The sequence below is a fragment of the Larimichthys crocea genome, chromosome II (genome assembly GCF_000972845.2).
Source record: "Larimichthys crocea isolate SSNF chromosome II, L_crocea_2.0, whole genome shotgun sequence".
Lineage (NCBI taxonomy): Eukaryota > Metazoa > Chordata > Actinopteri > Sciaenidae > Larimichthys > Larimichthys crocea.
This window is the reverse complement of record NC_040012.1, coordinates 13,940,989-13,959,961: the sequence shown is the minus strand read 5'-3', so window position 1 is coordinate 13,959,961 and position 18,973 is coordinate 13,940,989. Positions and strand designations below refer to the sequence as shown.

General features: G+C 42.1%; 2 protein-coding genes across 2 annotated transcripts; both read right to left on the bottom strand.

The window, feature by feature from the left end:
* Window positions 1-186: 186 nt before the first annotated feature.
* On the bottom strand, window positions 187-3,436 carry LOC104929198 (zinc finger and SCAN domain-containing protein 2-like). Its single transcript, XM_019262289.2, has 4 exons — window positions 2,941-3,436; window positions 2,085-2,230; window positions 1,760-2,000; window positions 187-1,653 (listed from the first exon to the last, which is right to left on the bottom strand). Exons 1-4 carry the CDS (start codon window positions 3,214-3,216, stop codon window positions 418-420), a joined length of 1,899 nt encoding a protein of 632 aa, XP_019117834.2. The 5' UTR covers window positions 3,217-3,436; the 3' UTR covers window positions 187-417.
* Window positions 3,437-8,266: 4,830 nt separating this feature from the next.
* Window positions 8,267-16,132, bottom strand: amotl2b (angiomotin like 2b). The gene is made up of 11 exons (XM_010743648.3): window positions 15,901-16,132; window positions 14,512-15,319; window positions 13,859-14,027; window positions 12,302-12,446; window positions 12,115-12,204; window positions 11,191-11,486; window positions 10,917-11,092; window positions 10,722-10,823; window positions 10,409-10,605; window positions 10,099-10,227; window positions 8,267-9,664 (listed from the first exon to the last, which is right to left on the bottom strand). The coding sequence occupies exons 2-11, from the start codon at window positions 15,231-15,233 to the stop codon at window positions 9,579-9,581; spliced, it is 2,112 nt and encodes a 703-aa protein (XP_010741950.2). The 5' UTR covers window positions 15,234-15,319; window positions 15,901-16,132; the 3' UTR covers window positions 8,267-9,578.
* Window positions 16,133-18,973: the final 2,841 nt, after the last annotated feature.

Sequence of the window (18,973 nt, the reverse complement as noted above, 5' to 3'; positions counted from 1 at the left end):
GACTTGAATAACTTGAGTGTTATTCACATCATGTTTTCAGTGTGAATATACATTTTTTTTTTTTTTTTTTTTTTTTTTAAATAATGTTGATGATTACAGTGCGATCATATTAAGATCAGATTCTGCAGATAAAATTACAACAATACGGCGAAGGTAACTTGACTTGACTTGCCCAAGAAAAAAATACTTGGGACTTATTTGTGACTTGCACATGTGTGACTTGGTCCCATGTCTGCTTTTATCCAATCAGTATACACATAAGGTAACTAGATTTAGAAGTATTTAAGTATTTTTAAACTTTTTAAACAACAACTTCTCTTAACAGTAAAAGACAATTCAGTTTTTACATAGACCCTGGCCTAAGTGATTTTTCACCTGTTCTGGCTACTGGGTCTCCTTTTCTTTTTTTCTTTTGAGTCACTTTACTAATTCTTTTGGTCTTCCCCTTGATCTCCCTGTGTTGTTCCTCCTCTCTTCTTCCTCTTCTGCTGAATCAGAGGATGCCTCGCTGCCACTCAGCTCGTTCTCATCACTGCACTGTGTTCTCTTCTTCTTTCGCCCCCTTGGTTTTCCAGTCCTAATGTTTGAACACTGGCCTTTCGCCGGGTTGTCTGATGACCTCTTAGGCCTTCCGATGGGCCTACCTGTGCCTCTCCTTTTTTTATTAGGTATAAATATTATCTCGTCCTCTTCTGTATCCTCTTCTTCCTCTTTATTGTCGAGCCCTGAATCTGCACCTCTCTTGTTCCCATTTCCCACAGCGTCACCAGTGTTACTTGTCTTTTTTGTGTTCTCTTCACATCCAGAATTAGGTGTGTGGTAACGCTGGACATGACTCTTCAAGCTCACGTTGTGATTAAAGCATTTGTCACAATGCTGACACTTGTAAGGTCTCTCTCCCGTGTGCAGACGCATGTGGGATTTCAGGTGGCCTGCCTGGTTGAAGCCACGTTGGCAAATTGAACACTTGAACGGCCTCTCTCCTGTGTGCACAGCTAAGTGTCTCTGGAGAGTGAGTGGCCACAAAAATTCAATCCCACAGAAGTCACATTTTAACTGTCGGAGGCCTCTGTGACCCGCCAGGTGGATTCTGCGCTCCTTATTTGTGGCAAATGTCTCTGAACAGTCGGTGCATTTATAGGGCTTTCCTTCAGTTACGTGAGTCTGCTCATGGGTGTGTTTGTCCACCTTGATTTTGAATGTCATGTGGCAGTATTTACATCGATGCTCATAGTTTGCATCATGGATTCTGCTGTGAGAATTTAGAGCGACTTCACTAACACATCTCTTACCACAGAAATTGCAAGGATAGGGTTTAATTTTATGCTCACACGTGTGACGCCACCGTTTACTGAAAAACTTCCCGCACTCTGTGCAGAGCTGACTTGACTGGTTGGGGACAAATGGGGGATACTCACAACCTTCTTCCTCTTCCTCTTCCTCTTCTTCTTCATCTTCATCTTCGTCATCTGTTTCCTTTTTAGGCACTTTAGCCAGCAAAACATTTTTTTCTGTCTTCCAATCCTCGTCTGAATCCATGTCACCCGGATCACTTGATTCTTCCTCGTCTGTGGGATCATTCTCCCCACCAAGAACAGCAACAATCTCAGGTACCCCTGTAATACTGCTCTGGGTGTCATCTATTGGCATTGCCTGTGATACAATGACAAGAATGGATATGGATGAAATGTTAAAGACTTAAATTCTTAAGCTACAAGTGTGCTACCAGTGTGTTTTTATATGTTGTAGAAAGTCCTACCTGTTTGGTCTCTGGAGTTACTGTCAGGTGCTGATTTTCAGTTGTTGGTGCACTGACATGGCTTATCCATTGGTTTCTGTACTCGCACTGAAGGCACTGTTGGTTCAAAATGATGAGCACCCCGTTGCTGACTTTCTCTATGTGAAGTTTACCGCCACACGTGGGACAATTGCAGTTAATTAACTGGACAGGGCGTTTTTCGTTCACAACATACTTCCCCTTTTTCTGTAGAAGTGCAGCTCTAAAAATCAATTTAAATTAATTATATTAAAATACCAACTTTATATAAAAACTAGCCAAAGCACAAATTTAAAAGGAAACTTACTTTTCCCCGATCAAATCACCATCTGCATTTTCTGGATGCATCTGTCCATGTACAGATATAAAAGCATCTGAAGTGTCAGTTGAATATGAGATGCTGCTTGGGATTGGGCTTCCTTGGGCATCTCGATCAAGTTGATCATGTGGTTCCTGCAACGAACGAACATTAAACATTGAGTTTGGACTATGTTCCATATGTTTTGATTTTCTATGGAAATATATATATGCTCTGCGTGTGCACGGACTACAATTGGCATGTAAGTATGGACATTAGAATAACGTGTGGTAGCACCTTAGGCAATAATAATTACGCACCTGTCAATAGCGTACACACAACATGTGCATTAGCACTACTGTCAGTTTGCTTATGGACTGCATATTGGATACATTTCTACATTTCATAAAGATGTTCTGAGATACTATTAAATCCTGCACTAGTTAGAGGTCTGTAAAACTGCTTTTATGTCTAGCCTGGTGTTGTATTCATTCATGTACTCGTGCTGTATTCATTATTTTTTATTATTTTAATCACATTTTCCTTCTTTATTTCCCGCGTGTTGTTTTTAAAGACTCCTGACATTTTGTTTGTTTACAAGAGGAGGTGGGCGTGGCTTGTTGTGCTCTTGCACTACATGGTGTGATCTGATTGGTTGAAACAGCCCGTGATAGACAGTTGGTTCATCCAATCACCTGTCGCGTACTCACTAAAATAGGTTTCAATGACAACCTCTCACATGGTTCTGTGTAAATCTGATTAGATTAGGCTGCACGTATGAAAACAATCATTACCGTTGTGTAGGTCATAAGGGGAAAAAGATAACTGAGTCTCTGGTTCCAGCTGTGAAAGCAGTCAGACTCACCAGGCTAGACTCAGGTTCGTCCGACTGTGGACACAGTGATGGGACAGCACCGGGCTTCAACGTTGGCTGGACCTTGACAGTCGTGTCTGAGTCAAAACAGTCGTCTTTAAAGTGTTCGCTGCAAACCGTGATATCAGTCCAGGACGACTCTTTAAAACGCTGCTTGTTGACCTCAGCGATAAACTGTATCCACTCCAGCCTCCGCTCCGGATCCTCCGGCAACTTGAACCGTTGCGCACTGCGACGCCACGAATCACATCCGACGACCGAGCACATACCTTGGGGTTTAAGTCCTGCCCCTTCAGCTCTTATAGTGGTGTTTGTAATGTTTATAGACAGCAAAACATGGACTGTGTTGTCAATTTTACAACTTCAACAACGGGGCTAAGCTAACTTAGCTAGCTGGTGTTGCTAGGGTAGCGGTGGTAGCTCAGTGGGCGGGGCTCCATAGATGGGTACGCACGGTTTCGGTCAGGCGTACACCGCCTCATCCACTGGCTCTATCCAAGGCAACAGTTGCCTAGTTACTTGTTGCTATGTTACATCGCGATAACTCGTTAATATGTGAAGACAGCATATTAACGTTAATTAAGCAATATTACATCGTATTTTGGATGTTTAGGCAAAACTATTTGTAGCTTTTGCATTATAGGTTCAAATTACACGTTCTTAATTAATCCTAAACAGTTGCCTAGTTACTTGTTGCTATGTTACATCGCGATAACTCAAAACCCTTGTGAAGACAGCATATTAACCTGAATTAAGCAATATTACATCGTATTTTGGGTGTTTAGGCGGAACTATTTGTAGCTTTTGCATTATAGGTTAAAATTACACGTTCTTAGTTAATCCTATACAGTGACTGACTGAAGAATATGAAATATAAGACAGTTTAGTTCTATGAACTACAACAAAATAGACTGACAATGGCTAATTTCATATGTATCCAGCAGGTGGCGCTGTGCAGCTTCCAAAGTTTTGTATAATGAGTCAAACTGGCAGGATTTCTCTTTGCATTGCCCTCTTATGTTCCCTTATGATCAACATTATGGAATCATACCTATATGAAAGGTTTTATTTAATTAGTAAAGTCCCACTGAGACAGAGTATCTGTAAAATACAGAATTACTAAGAGTGTTAAGAATATTAAAACCTAATGCGACCAGAACATGAAATGTAAAATGTATAATAATATAATAAATAACTACATTCAAAAGCACTGAGCATGTTCCTAAAAAGGGAACCATACTGTGGATTATTATTATAATAATGTGGAGGTAAACACTGCCTTCGCTCCCCTGCTCTTTGAGTTACCTGGGTGTCACCTAACACCAGAAGCAGCTGTAACCTAGAGTTTTCTACTCTGTTGTCAAATCAAATTAAGTTCCCCATTGTGTGTGTGTGTGTGTGTGTGTGTGTGTGTGTGTGTGTGTGTGTGTGTGTGTGTGTGTGTGTGTGTGTGTGTGCGTGCAGCTTTGTAAAGCAGTTAACAGATCTAATCCCCCAAGTCAAATAACACATGTTTTCCAGGGGGTGGAGCACATACTGTAGCTACAGTGCATGCCTCATGTTTTGTGTCTCAGAGGATCTGTAAGTCTAAGTAATCCTCAAGAGTCACTGAATTTCGTCTTTTAACTATTTAACACTCGTAGAGTGAAAAACATGCCCATGTGTTGACACATTCTAACTCTTTACATATCCAGTAACGCCACTTATGAAACATGTTTTGATTGCTTACAATACATACAAGAGTAAAATAATCATATCATCATAAGTAAAGCACTTTTGTGTAGACCACCTGGACTTTTAAGGACCCCTGCTTTTTTTTAAAAAATCAGTAGATGTCCTGCCTATATGAAAGCCTGCATAACATTTAATAATGCTGACATTTCAAGTCCACAGAAGGGGAAGTATGGCTGAAAAATGTGCTCAGGGTCATCTCCGTAGTTTCAAACATATGCTCCCTGAACAAACATGAATGCCATTCACAACTGCAGCGTTTGCAGCAGGCTTGTGTAGCAGGTGGTGACAAGTTACTCTCCTGTGTCCCTCTGGGCATGACACATGTATTACCAATGTCCAGAAACATGCTAGGCTTTTCTGACAAGAGATATAAATGATGTAGGGCTTTGTGGAGTTACTTTCCCGCTGGGTGTTTTGAGGATGTCTGCTCGCTGGGTATCTGACAAGTTATTCCATGTGTCCATTAATCAGCACTGCATATATCTGCCCCTGAGGAGGCCAGTCAATCAGTCTCTCATCACACAGCCTCAACATTCGTTTGTGTCCATGTGTTTGTTCCAGTGCTGAAAGAAGTACACAGATACTTAATACTTAAGAATAATACTCTCACTGTAAATGTACTATGTTAAAAGTCATGGATTCAAAATCTTCCAAAAGTAAAATATTATGCAGTGTATGTAAATATAATATATGATATTGGATTCTCATTACTGATTAAACAATATGTGATCCTCATAAGTCACAGCTGGTAAAGGTAGTGCTCATTTTGAATTACTTTATACGCTGCTGGGTAACGTAATTCATAATAATACATGATAATTTATGAATTGATTTATGTATTTTGCATCAATATTCCAAATCTGCAGAGTAACTAGTTACAAAAGTTGTCTAATAAATGTCTAATGGAGTAAAAAGTACAATATTTTCCTTTGAAATGTGTAGCAGAAGTACAACGTAGTACCTTAAAAGTACCTGAAATTGTACTCAAGGTACTCAGTGTGTCAGATTTCGGCAGCTCTATTTACAGAATATGGCAGAAATTTAATATAAAATTGATAAATATGTCTTCATCAGTGTATAATCACCTGAAAATTATGTTTGTGTTACCTTAGGATGAGTCTTACCCACAGGCATCACAAATTTGCTGAATGTGCTGAAACTTCAAAGCCTGATTCTTGGTAGGAATGTGCTGTTAAACTGTAAACAGTGGGGTAATAAACCTGACAGTGCACACAAACACACACAGTGTGAGAAGATCATTTCCAGTTTACACAGCAACAAACCCATTCCTTTCATGGTGATTGCGGTCAGTGTGAAGCTCCCATGTGACTGAGCCAGAGAGTGGAGGGAAAATGTCTAAAAAGTTGAAAATGTAATTTTCTTGGATGTTTGAGCACAATGGAATTTGACCTCCGACTCCCATTTACGTTCTATCCTCTTCCATCATATCAGTTCTGGGAAAAATAGAGACACGCAGTCGAAACATGTCAGCTGCCTTTCACATTCACACAGGAATGTTGGCGAGTCTTCACAATGTTGTCAGTCAGTACGCCAGATAAGAGCTCTCAGTTCATAAATAAGATTGATGGCGTTGCATACCACCAGTTCCTGCTCTGTGTTTTCCCATACAAGCTTCTCTGTCAAAAGCATCCGTACTATCTCACCAGCTCATATCCTCTCTGCCCAAGTCCAGGCATGCTGAGGTGTTTTAACATATTCCCCATCCAATCATCAAACCACAATGCAGCTGGATTCATTCGACCTTTGCTTGCTCAGATGTGAATAGGAATGGGCAAATGTTTCAAAGCTGGCACACAAAACTGACTATAAATCATTTGTTGGGGGTGAAGGTTAATGGATAACTTTAAAAGATTGTGAACTGAGCACATGATGTCTTTCAATTACATTAAATCAATAGTACTCAAGACATTTTAGAAATGTAAAAAAAAAAAAGCTCTGCTTCTGACAGGTATTTTGGATAAAAAAGGAACCAGAAAATCCAGCACATGTCAGTCACTCACATAAGCCAATATCTACGGACCAAAATGTTGCTAATAAAGTGAAAACAAATGACCAACAGTGTATGACATTTTCAGTTTTCTACTTTTTCCTTCTACTTTGATATACACTATCTGACAAGTTTTATTATGTGAATACAAGTGGAAAGTACCCTCACACCGCAATAAATAAAACACCAGAGACAGAGCTGGAAATAGGTCCAAGATTTTATTGTTCTTTCTCTGCCAAAGTCTGACACTATTCATACCACTTTTTCAAAAAGAAACCCTTTGTGAAGGCTTTATACGTTGTCATTTACTACTTAAAAAATCAGTTATTAACAGTGCAACATTAAGATCATTTTGGGTTGGCATGTTTTGAAAAACACCCGTGGCTAGTGTTTCCGTTTGGTTAGAATTATACAATTATACATGTTGGGCAATAATTCATCAGTTGTCATGCATTTTATAAGTTAAACATGTTGATATGGTATTAATAGAGGAGATAAATAACGTATTATCAAGTGTTAATGAATGGATTTTGGTCCACATCATCTACAACATGAATTGTCAACAAAAATAGGTGGTCAGTGGATTTTTTACTTCCAACCCAAAGTTTGTTCTTATTAAGAGACACTGTTTAAAGTTTTAATTATAACCTATACTCTCTTTATAACTGGTTCCTTATTGTGATATAAATAGCTGTATTAAATGCTGTCAATAAACCAAAACAACCAAGATAGCTGGAAACATTTGGTGAATAAAGCGAGTAAAAGAAGTTTAGTGTGATGTGTAATTCAACCCAGATCCACCAGGTTAGAGGCAGTCTCACTAATTAATGCTCCACTCAGCTCCACATTCATCACTTAAAATGTGTGTAATCATCTCTACCACGGCTGTATTTTATATTTCACGCATATGACTGGTGAATCATATGACACAGATGACACCATAACGTTCCTTGTCATTGTCTTTCTGCATTGTGAAGTGTCATTGTCAGGGCTGCTCAGCTGCCCCAAACAAGTGTATATGTGTGGCTCTGTTGTGTGTGTGTGTGTGTGTGTGTGTGTGTGTGTGTGTGTGGGATAGAGAAAAGATCTGTCCTGAAAGATACCACATAACAGAGCTCTCCATTCTCTCATCCTCATATCCAATAGGACGTCCTGAAATAGTTCATAAACACCTCTGGGTGTGAGTTAAATCGGAGGCAATAAAAGCATTTAGGAATGCAGACACGTTAGCAAAGGTGGACGGCGACGTGCAGGAGCGGCTAATCTGGGAGAAACCTGTCTTTGTCACTTATAGGGTTACGTGTCCCGATGAGAATGTGATCTATGTCAAGCACGCTCTTCATGGCAAGAGGAGAACAAGAGAGCAGGCCACCCGAGAAAGTTGAACCCAAAAGAATGCAGCTCTGGTATTCATTAATGAAGAGCTCTCTTCTCTGCAGTGGAACAAGAGGACAGGAATGAGGAGATAGGGTGACAATGAGAGAGAGGAGACTCACACTTACCAGAATAACCTGAGATAATCTTTATATTAACAAACAGAAAATAGCCAAAACAATCAAGTCAAGGAGGAAATGGATGTATATTAGAATATTTTATTGCTTTATGAAATGTTGCATGAATTCAACTGTAAAAACCTTCATATTGTTCAAAGTTCACAGAAATGTCTGTTTGAAGTCAACACTTGGTTGGTTGTGTACAGCTTGACATGACCGTGATTGTCAGCACATAACTTACAATAAACATACATAAACTCTTTGGCATCTTGCTCAAAGCACTATTATATCTAAAATAACAATACAAACATCTGTATAAAATATATAATAATAATAATAATTAACCTGTTTGTTAGTTCAAAGCTCACAGTAAACAAAAACAAACAAACAAACAAAAAGCAAACACGGTGTTTAACTTTTATCCCACAGTGGTGACTCAAACCAGCAGAATCACCACCTCAGGAAACACACTCACATACTGTAATCACACATGCAAACATACTTTGAGAAGTTATCAGAAAAAAAAAAAAAAGCAACAGATGATGAAATCAACACCATGATGCAAAAACAAAAACCCTCCCAAAATTACAAACAACACCAGGTTTGTGTCAGTTTGGCAAAAAAACAAAACAATAAAATATACCAAATTGTCTTTTATATATGATGCATCTCACTGTTCACGCTCCTCTAAGCTTCTGCAGAACCAGCTACTCGGCTTAAGAAACATGGACAGCAAGAGCATTTAAATCAGCAGTGTTTCATGTGTTATAAGCTTAAATTAATGGAAGTCTTCTGAACAGATAAGATCCATGTGATGGGAATGAGGTTATTCAAATTGACGCCATATTTCTGTTTTGTTTTGTTTTTTGGGTGGGGGGGAATGCAGGTCACTTTGATAAACTTTTATTGCATATTTTTCTAGAAGAGCATGAGGCTTAAGTTAATATTTGGGGAATGTGGAAACCAGATAAGATAAATATGTAGCTTCTTAATTCACTGGGTTGGGAAAGGAGATAAAGGAGGGGGGAAAGCAGCAAATATATATATATTTATATAAATATTTTGGCATACACTCTCTGAGAACATGTTGCCCTATTACAATCCACAATACTGTCCGAGTACCTCAGAAGATTCATCTTTTCTCTCCTAGCTGGGCAGACTGCCTGCAGCTGTCCAAGCTTAGTGAGAGTAAGTGAGTTGGAGCACAGCTCTGTCTCTAAAATGTGAAAACAGTCCTTTTTTTTTTTTTTTCGTGCATTGGCCTCTTTCCACGACATTCTTGCATCCAACATTTAATCCATTCTCTATTCAAAGACTTGCACTCTTCACAGATTCTCAGAATTGTTTTGTGTTTTTCTTCTCATTCAAAATCCACCTCTCAGTCCTTTTTTTTTTTAAATGAAGATTTCCACTGCTTCTGACTCCAGCTCATCCAGGCCTCCGAAGGGGTTTAATAGCAACTTCTTAGGCGCTGTCTTGTCTGGAAAAAAAACAGAAAGAAAAAGAGAGAGAGAAGAATAATTATATAAATGCTTTAAGGCTAAAACAGTGGAAAATGTCCCAGATATAGCTCAACTATCAATGACTAAAGGTTAACAGAGATTTTCCACAGTCAAACAGACCACTCTGGTAAATGTGCTCAGTCAACAGATCCACATTATTTCCTAACCATGCACATTCCTCTAGGCCCACATTATGAACCATGACCTGAACAGATGGTATCTGATTGGCCGGTGAAGCGGCAGCGTGGTTAATCAATATGAACTCCCATGAAATCGAGGTCCAAAACTACTTTGTGTGCTTTTCACGTAGCTGATTATCATTTCTCATTCAAGTTTTATACTGGGAGTGTTATTGAATTATTGGTCCCCCCCCTAAACAAACACACTCATGCATATTTGATAGATCACTCACCACTGTTGAGCTTAGTTGTGCTGGCAGCCTCTTTGGCTTTGGTTCCCTCCCCCTGACGTTCTAGCGTTCCAGGTTCAGACTGAGCAGAGAACTGACGATTTGGCGTCTGATCATCTGAAAGACTCTTCCCTAAAAGACAACATCACAAAAAAAATGTTATTATCATATAAATCTTATACATTTCACACTACTTAGCAGCTTGCGTAAAGATCTAGAGAGGTGTTTTTGAGTGGGCTGTACAGTGCATGTAATGTTAGCCGCAGTACCGGCAAAATTAATTATTAAAAAAATGCAACATTATGCTCCTCACCTCTATTCTTTGTGGTGCCACTGATGGTGTTGATGGCGGGAGTAGAGGAGGCGGGTCGTAGAGATGCCCCAGCTGTATTCAAGAGGTTTGTGCGTGGACTTGGCTCGTCCTTGCGGCCCTGGTCATGGTGTAGCCGCTGGTTGAGGATTTTGATCACGGCATCCTTTTCCAAGATCTGAGCGTAAAGAGCGCGGATCCTGATACAAAGCAGAAAAAAAAACACGTCAGGTCAGGAGACACATAAGCTGATTTAAAAAATGTTCATGTGATGTTAATTGTTTAACAACAAGAGAGTTTAATTATAGGTATGCACCTGTTCTCCATCTCCTGATTCCTGTAGTCAGCAACTGGCAGGTCCTCGTTGAAGCTGTTGTTAGAGGAGTGGCAGGGTGAGTGGTTAATGATGGTGGTGTCTCTGCAAAGGCAAAAACATTGTCCTGGGTTTAGCTCAAATTCAAATGAGCTTGAAATATATGTGCCCCATAAGTCGAGCCAGAATGATGTTTACCTCTGAGCAGCGGCAGTGGCAGCCACCTCCATTGCAAACTGTCTCATGGTGCTCTCTTCCAGGTACTTCTGCTCCCAGCGCACCATGTCGGCCTCAAGGGCCAGGATTCGCTCTTCACGCTCCCGCAGGCGCTCTTGGAGGGAGCTCATGGTCACCCCTGGAGGCTGGGACTGTCTCTGAGGTGGGAGGGAGAAAGATGGTAAGAAATACTGAAATGACTTCATCAGAATTACAAACCCTAGTTGTGTCAGATCAGCTCAGTCAGGATGTTTACCTGTTGTGCCCTCAGACTCCTCAGCTCCTGCTCTAGTCGCGTCCTCAGCTTCATCTCCAGGCTCTCTCTCTTCTCACAGGTGGACTGGAGCTGAGCCAGGGCACTCTGAAGCCTCTCCACCTTCTCCACGTAAGCCCTCTTCCTCCTCAACTCCTCCTCGAGCTGGCGACCTCGCCCGCGAGCTGCATCCAGGGCCTCCTCGAGCCGTTTTGCCCTGACGTTCTGCTCCTCCGCCGTTGTTCGCAATCGCTGCAGCTCCCGCTCTACGCGCTCCCTCTCAAAGTTCTGCTCCTCATCTGAAGAAAAGGAAAAATGAAAGTGGCCAGGTTAATCACACAATCCTAATAGAAGTTTGGGTTCATTACAAATCTGCATAAGGTTCCCTCTAGAAAAAAGGGCCAGTTCCCAATTTTCTACCTCCTGAGTCAAACCCCAGTAATAAGCACCAGCGTTGCTACATGATGGCTGGTGTTCCTCATTTAGCGAAGCACTCCTGGAATGCTGAGAGGAAGAAGGAGGAGGAAGGGCGAGAAAGCTGCCCTATCCCTTTGACCCACATAGCACAGAACATTCCTCATGAAGGCCATACAAACACCAGCACTCTGCTTGAGTCCAGTTCCTTAAACATAAATCACACTAACAACAGGTGGAGGGAGGGCGAAGAGGGGGGGTTGGGCTCATTTGTACCACTTTCAGTGCTGCTCTGTGATTTAGAGCCTGGGTCATTTCCCTTTACAAAGAGGTGTGTGGATTGAATTCCCTATTATTAAGCCTTCTTACCAAATAAGCTGAGGGTTATGCAACTGAAATTCCTGCATACAGGATGCCCTTAGGTACAAAAAGGGCCTCATGTTATGCCAGGATCTAATCCAATGAAGCTTGTCGATTACAAAGGAGACGGAAAGCAAAGGAAGACATACTTACTTTGTTCAAGGAGTTTTGCCATGATGTGCTGGTTATGGTCGGCTGCTTCCACTTCTTTTGCGACATGCGTTCTGGCATTTTCCAAGTTTTCTGCGATGCAACAAAGTTTTAAAATTAGATTACTCTGTACAAAATATGTGGATCTGATATCAGGGCCGTGCTCTGATGTGGTATTATGTGTCCATACCTCTAAGGTCTCTGTTGAAATCCTGCAGCCTCCTGACCTCGGCCACTAGCCTCCTCCTCAGTGTCTGCTCCAGGTTTTCCCTCTTACTGCTGCCCTGCATTAGTGTCTCATAGGCCTCCGAAATACGCTGGATCTCCTGCTCCAACTGAAAAAGGGAAGAAGAGAAGAGAAGGAAAGGAGGAGAGGAGGAGAGGAAGAAAGGAGGACAGAAAAAGGAGAGAGAGGAATTTTTGGTTAACCTACTTCACATGCCAGGGAGGAGCTGGAATGTTGATTCATGTTGTTACAGTACATATATATGTATATATACACATTATGTGTATAAATATGGGTACATAAGAGACTGTGTGTACACAGTACATGCTGCGTGTGTGTGTGCCAGTGTGTGTGTGTGTGTGTGGTATAATTCTGAGAAGAATTTAAGCTCGCACCACTCCCTGTGAGACTGATTAATATCTACATTCCTGAGGGCTGATAGCTCTAGTTCCAGGTGTGTGAATGCACCAGAGTGTGCATTTACACAACACACCGTGCACACAAAGTACACACACACACACACACAGAGGTCTGGGAAGGCTGCCAGTAGAGGGAAGGTGTGCATGCCTGTGCCTGGGTTGTGGAAACGGCAAAGAGAAACCCACCATTATAGCAGTCACACAGGCATGTTTACCCAGGGCTGCGGCCTGACAGAGAAAACTTTCCAACCCCGGCAATTATCATTCTTTAAGGCTGAGACAAGGCAAGGACCATGTGACATAACTCCAGCAGAGAGCGGAGTGGATTTTTATAAAGATTTGTCTGAGGTGTCAAATGTCTCTGAGGCTCTTTCCACCATGTACAAGAAAGTATTATTTTTAGGCCTGTTTGGTGACAGAGTCGATCACAACAGGGCAGGAAACAAATTGGGGTTTAAAGTGAAAGTGGGGAAAAGTGCCCATTGGTGGAAAAACAAAAGAGACCTTTCACTTTTTACACTGCAGCCCAACACCTGCCATGTCAACCCAACCCCACCCCCCATCAGCTGTGTGTATGGGTCACAACCCGATCGACTGCTGCCTGACAAGCTCTAGATTACGTCGAAAATCTATGGCCTCCCTGGAACTAAAGCGCGCGCACACACATAGAGACACACACACTGGCCTCCACCAGGTCAGCTCCACAATGAAAGGAGTGTGTAAACACAGTAGCAGGCTGTGACCTCTGTTTGTGCCTCTGTGGTATGGAAGGTAGCAGCTGCTGATCTCATCTGTCCCATCCAGATGAGGGAGTGTGCCTGAAGTTGGATGTCGGGGGCAACTGTTGGCTGGGGTTGTGTTTCATAGACAGGTGGCTGGGATGGAGGATGTTGTCTGGCTTTTCCCTCACTATTCAGTCAATCCTCAATTTAATCCTAGATTTTTAGACCACCTTTAAATAGAAAATCGAGTCACGGATGACGTGACAGCTCCTCACGAAATGTAAAACCTGACCTTCTAGCTCGAGTTTGTGCGACAAGACATGTGTGAGATGTCAGCTGCATGAAATTAAGATTTTCTCTCATGGATGTCCTCCTCTTACCTTCTGAATACGGCCAGTCTTCTCCCTGTGTGCTTCCAGCTCTTGTCTCAGCCTCTCGTTCTCCATCAGCAGCAGCTCCACCTGGTTGGGCTCCTCCAAGCCAGCAGGTGGCAGACTGTTAAATGTGCTGTAGCAGGGGACTTCTGCTGGCTGACTGGACTGGACATACCTATGAGAGAGACATAAAAGTTCATATCGTAAGCATGTTCCTGAATGGGTTTTGCTTCAGCTGAAACTAAAATGTTTTGCAGCAGCCAGCTAGTTTAAAGTACGGGGAATCTGAAATATCACTCTATTCCCGTCTATCAGCAAGCAGACATGCAGACTCCAGTGGCTGTGAAGAATGTAAAAGCCTATATGAGGAACATACAACTATCCTGTTCCAGTATGCCAGGCATTGCAAACACCTACAGGGCTGGACTTGTTTTCCTCTAAGTATTTCAAGAAGGAAATGTGAAGCGGTACGCAGACTATGTGTGATTCACACAGATAAGTATGTGTTTACGCATGTGAAACACAATGACGAGCCCTGGAAGGTGAGTACAAGGCTGGCACTGGGTCAAAAACTAAACCACACCATATGATGTAATGTTAAAGTAGTTTTAAAATCATGCACGCACACGCACGCAAGATCATGTCCTCCTAAGTTGTACCTGTTCTGCTGTGCCTGCATTGGCTCCTGGACCTGGTGAGGGATAAATCCTTGGCCCTGGATGGGCGCCGTGTACTCTGGAGGTGGGCTACGCTTGTCCAGGCTCGGCCCCATGCTCTGGAGGCTTTGTGGTGTGTAGTAAGGAAGCTCAGGGTAGCTGTGTGAGGTGATCTTGATGGCCTCCGCTTTAGCAACTACATCGTTCCTCTCCAGAGATATCTGCATGCGATGCTCACTGAGTGACCGCACATGGCTGCACTTCAGCTCCATCAGATCTGCCTCTTCGTGGAATGTCCCCTCATGCAGGAGCGTCCCCTCATGGAGCTGCCTGATGGGGCCTGTAGGGGCCCATTGAGAGGCCAGATACTGAGAGTGCGCCTTGGCCTGCTCATAAGTTGGCAGCTCTTCCCCGTGCAGCTGGTAGAGCTGGTAGCCACTTTCTGAGTGGTGGTAGTCCCCCTGGTGCTCTTGGCCCTGAGGCTCCTGCCTCGCAGAGAGCTGAGGGAACGGAGGTTCCTCCTGGGTGAGACTCTCCAGAGAGGATCGTGGGCTCCTGCCCATTTCACCTCCACTGCTGGGTCCACTGTTGCTTCCACTGCCTCCACGCAGAGCCTGCTGCTGGATGGCTAATAAGGTGCGGGTGTCTGTGGGGTTTCCATAGCGGAGCTGCTCCTGGATGAGCCGGTGCAGGACCGTGCCAGACGGCTCTTCAGTGGACGACATATCGCTTTGTGTACGTTGTTATCTTCTCTAAAAACAAGACGTGCTCTTTCTTGTTGCGAAAGTATTTAAATAAATCAACTGGGAACCTGAAAAATAGAGGAGAATAAAGTACAATCAGTCAAGTGAACTGAGATAACTAATAGTTGAACACATGAACATGCTTTCAATACAATCACATACAGAAGAAAGGCTTTTTAGAGGCATGTAGGCCTTTGCAATAACATCAATAAAGACTACCAACAAACAATTCCTTTCATATAAATTGCTGTTACAAAGGCAGCATATCAATGTTTTAGTGTATCAAAAAAATAGTGCAGCCTTGAGTCTATTTCCCAACAGCGACAACAGAGATGTGGAGACTTTTTCCACAGCAGGCAAAAAAAAAAAAAAAAAAAAAAATGCATGCGCCAAAAATTCCAATCTCACGGGGGAGCAAAAGCGCACAAAACCGCATTGTAAAACAACCTCATCTTTGGGTTTTTAACACATTTATCGTGTTTAAAAACACTGTATACATAATTTAACCCCATCATAACACAAAACGATATCAAAACTTTCAACTAGAACTTACGACGTAGCTACTGTCTGTGTTTTTGTGCTCGTTTTCTTTTTTTTTCTGTTGTGCCAAAAAAAAAAAAAAAAAGGCAGAAAAAGACGCTCGTCTTACCAGCTCACGCTCTCATCGTAACGCACCGTTGTTCTCGATCTTGTAAGTAAACTTCACAGTAAATCCACTATTTCCATGAGTTTGTTTTTAAGACTCAAACGTGTCTCATCTTCCTTTTTTTCACCCCCGGACGGGCTGCCTCGCTCCTCTCTTGCTGTGAACTGATTGTGGAGAGTGAGCAGGCGGCGATAATAAGTAACCGAGGAGGGACTGAGGTCGGAATGCCAGGAATGTAAAACGCGAGGTCCCTCTGGGATCAAAAGCGTAAAAACCACACGGGAGGAGGGGAGGCGGGAGGCTGCAATGCGCTTTATCGTTACCAAAGAGGAGTTAAAAACGAGTATATGAGAGCATATATATATTTGACATTTGTGTATTTTGGGAATAAATGCATCACAATCTCCTTCCTATATGAGACTTTTCAGTGGCAACACTGGTACTCGAACTGCTTTTGTGTCTCATGATTAACTCATCCAGAGGTGGGAGAATAGTATTCAGATCATTTGATCAAATAAAAAGTTGCTTTAAATAGGCCACAAGTGTCTTAAAAAGTACAAAGGTATTGATAGTAGTATTCAGTATGCTTAATGAGCCTGTCAAAGTTACATATGAGTATATCATTGGATCATTACTAGTGATTAATATTTTAGAATTTGTCATTATGCATAGACTGACTTTATGTGTATGTAAGGGAGGAAATGAGCACAGAAAACGGAGAAGGAGGGAGAAGCTGGAATGTTGATTCATGTCACAGCACATATGTAGAGTATGCTATGTATGATATAAATATGGGTACATGTGCAACTGTATGTATGTAAAGTTTTCATCTAAAAAGTCACTCAAAGTGCAGTAATGTAAATGCTGACCCTGAGATGCACTAATCTCATGATTGTATTTAAATACAGTACTTGAATAGTTTGTAAGTATGTCATTTGCTACTAATTATGGTCTAGTTAGAGAAAGGTCTTAGAATTTGTTTTATTAAAGTAGCATTGTGTAACTTGTCTACCATAGAATAACAAATTTTACGAATAACGAATCTTTTGATTCCATGCCGACGTCTTATCAGATAAATGGTGTCTGTCATTCGTATGTCACGCGAGAAGTATGTTTTACAGCATATGTAAAAAAAAAAGTTTTGATTTTGGTGAAACTGGATCATATTTTATGGTAAAATGTTGCCTTACGCATTAACTCTCTGTGCTTTACAGAGTTTCCCAGTGGACAGTAGTATAACTGCTTCAAACTGTAGATGCCGTTAGCTCATGTTAGCTCAGTTTGTTAGCTGAGCTAAGCTCAGAGCACCAGGGGGAGTGTTAAGTGTTTGTACCACAGGCGTTTTGGACCACCTGGGAGATTAGGTTTTCAGGCCTCAGGGGGAATGCAGACGGGCAGCGGAGTCTGTGTCTTGCCAGAACCGGAGCTGGGCAATGAAACTGGGCTCAGCAGCTTCTATGGACATAATGACAGAGGTGAAAAGACCAAAAGGGACGTTGATGGAGGAAGCTAAGAAAAGAAAAGGAAAGATAAACGAGCAAAAACTGCCGGACAAGAGTCTGGGACTGACAGCTGAAAGACAGACGCCAAGCTGGGCTTCTTGTTGTTGGACTAGTTAAGTAAAATTAGCTGGTTGCTATGTCTTGTATTTTTGCACTTCATTGATGTTTGGCTGTTGGCAAAGTTGTTGACTGGATAGTTTTCAAATCATAATTAATCATAACAAATACACGTGGTATTGCACTCTGAAACTGGGGGCGCTAAATCACGAAAAATACAAATTTCTACACAGTGTTGCTGAAAATATTAATTCATTAGTCAGGGCTGCACATGCCTTAATTGTGTGTGTGTGTGTGTCCATGTGGTGTGTGTGTGTCAGCTGTCCACTGGAATCTGAGGTCTGTGTATGCCCCATTACCACAAACACAGTGTCTCTTTGTACCCAACATGACACTACATGGTGCAGAGGATAGCCTGCAGAATGCCGCACATGGGCACCAACCCTGCTCCTGCTGCTGATTTACAGGTTCAAAATCTCAAGCATGCAGGGGTCATCCACCCGCTGGGACAAGGTCACACACAAAATCACAAGACGTATGGGACCCTTCCTCCATCCACATTTAATTGGTCATACTCATACAGTTCAGTGTTCTTTCAACACTTTTTTGACACGTGTCTATTTTTGTTTCCTTGATGAGATAAACTTCACGCCTTGAGGAAGAAAATAAATCTTTATGACAGGCTTTATGTCTGTCCAATCCAAAAGACAAGACAGAGCTATTTATTACCTGCTTGGACCGAACTGCTGCTATGCTGAGGACTTTAGTCAGGGACTCTGACTTTTACTGTGGGCTCTTTAAATAGCAGAGATTTCAGTCATAACAGACCAATCATGTCTTTGGGCAACAGAGACAGAGAAAGAAAGGAACAGGGAGGGTTACAGATGCTATCCTGCCTCTGCATAATCCACATTTGCCCTCCAGAGCGATAGAAAAAACACACTCTAACTGAATAGGTGAAGAAATTAGTGCAACCAAAGCACAGCAGGCCACAGTGATTGATTATTGTACAGTTTGTGGCCACTGGCCTCTGGCTGATCATCTCATTAGACCTAAAAATCTATAGGCCCAAATGAATTTGTATTAAACTAATATGGTGTGTGTCTGCAGTCATGTCTCTGGCTCTTTCTTTCCCTCCTTAATTAAACACACACACACACACACACACACACACACACACACACATTCCTGTCATGTCTCGGATGCTGCGTATTCTTAAACGGGCTCTTTTTAAAAAACATGCAGACACTGAGTCTCTGTGGGCGGCACTCACAGGGAGGCGACTGGTCAGCAAAGTGGAACATGTTTGCATTACAGATTCACACTGTGAAGCAGCACAGTCTCCACCTTTTTAAAAGTCTGGTCATGTCATTTAACACCACCTCACGACTTCCTCTACTCCCTCCCTGAGTGTGTGTGTGTGTGTGTGTCTCTGTTGGTGGACAACGCCTCTGGCCATTTTGTCCTCCATTGTACCACACTTCCTGTGAACTTGCAAAGGAATGCAGGGCTGACCC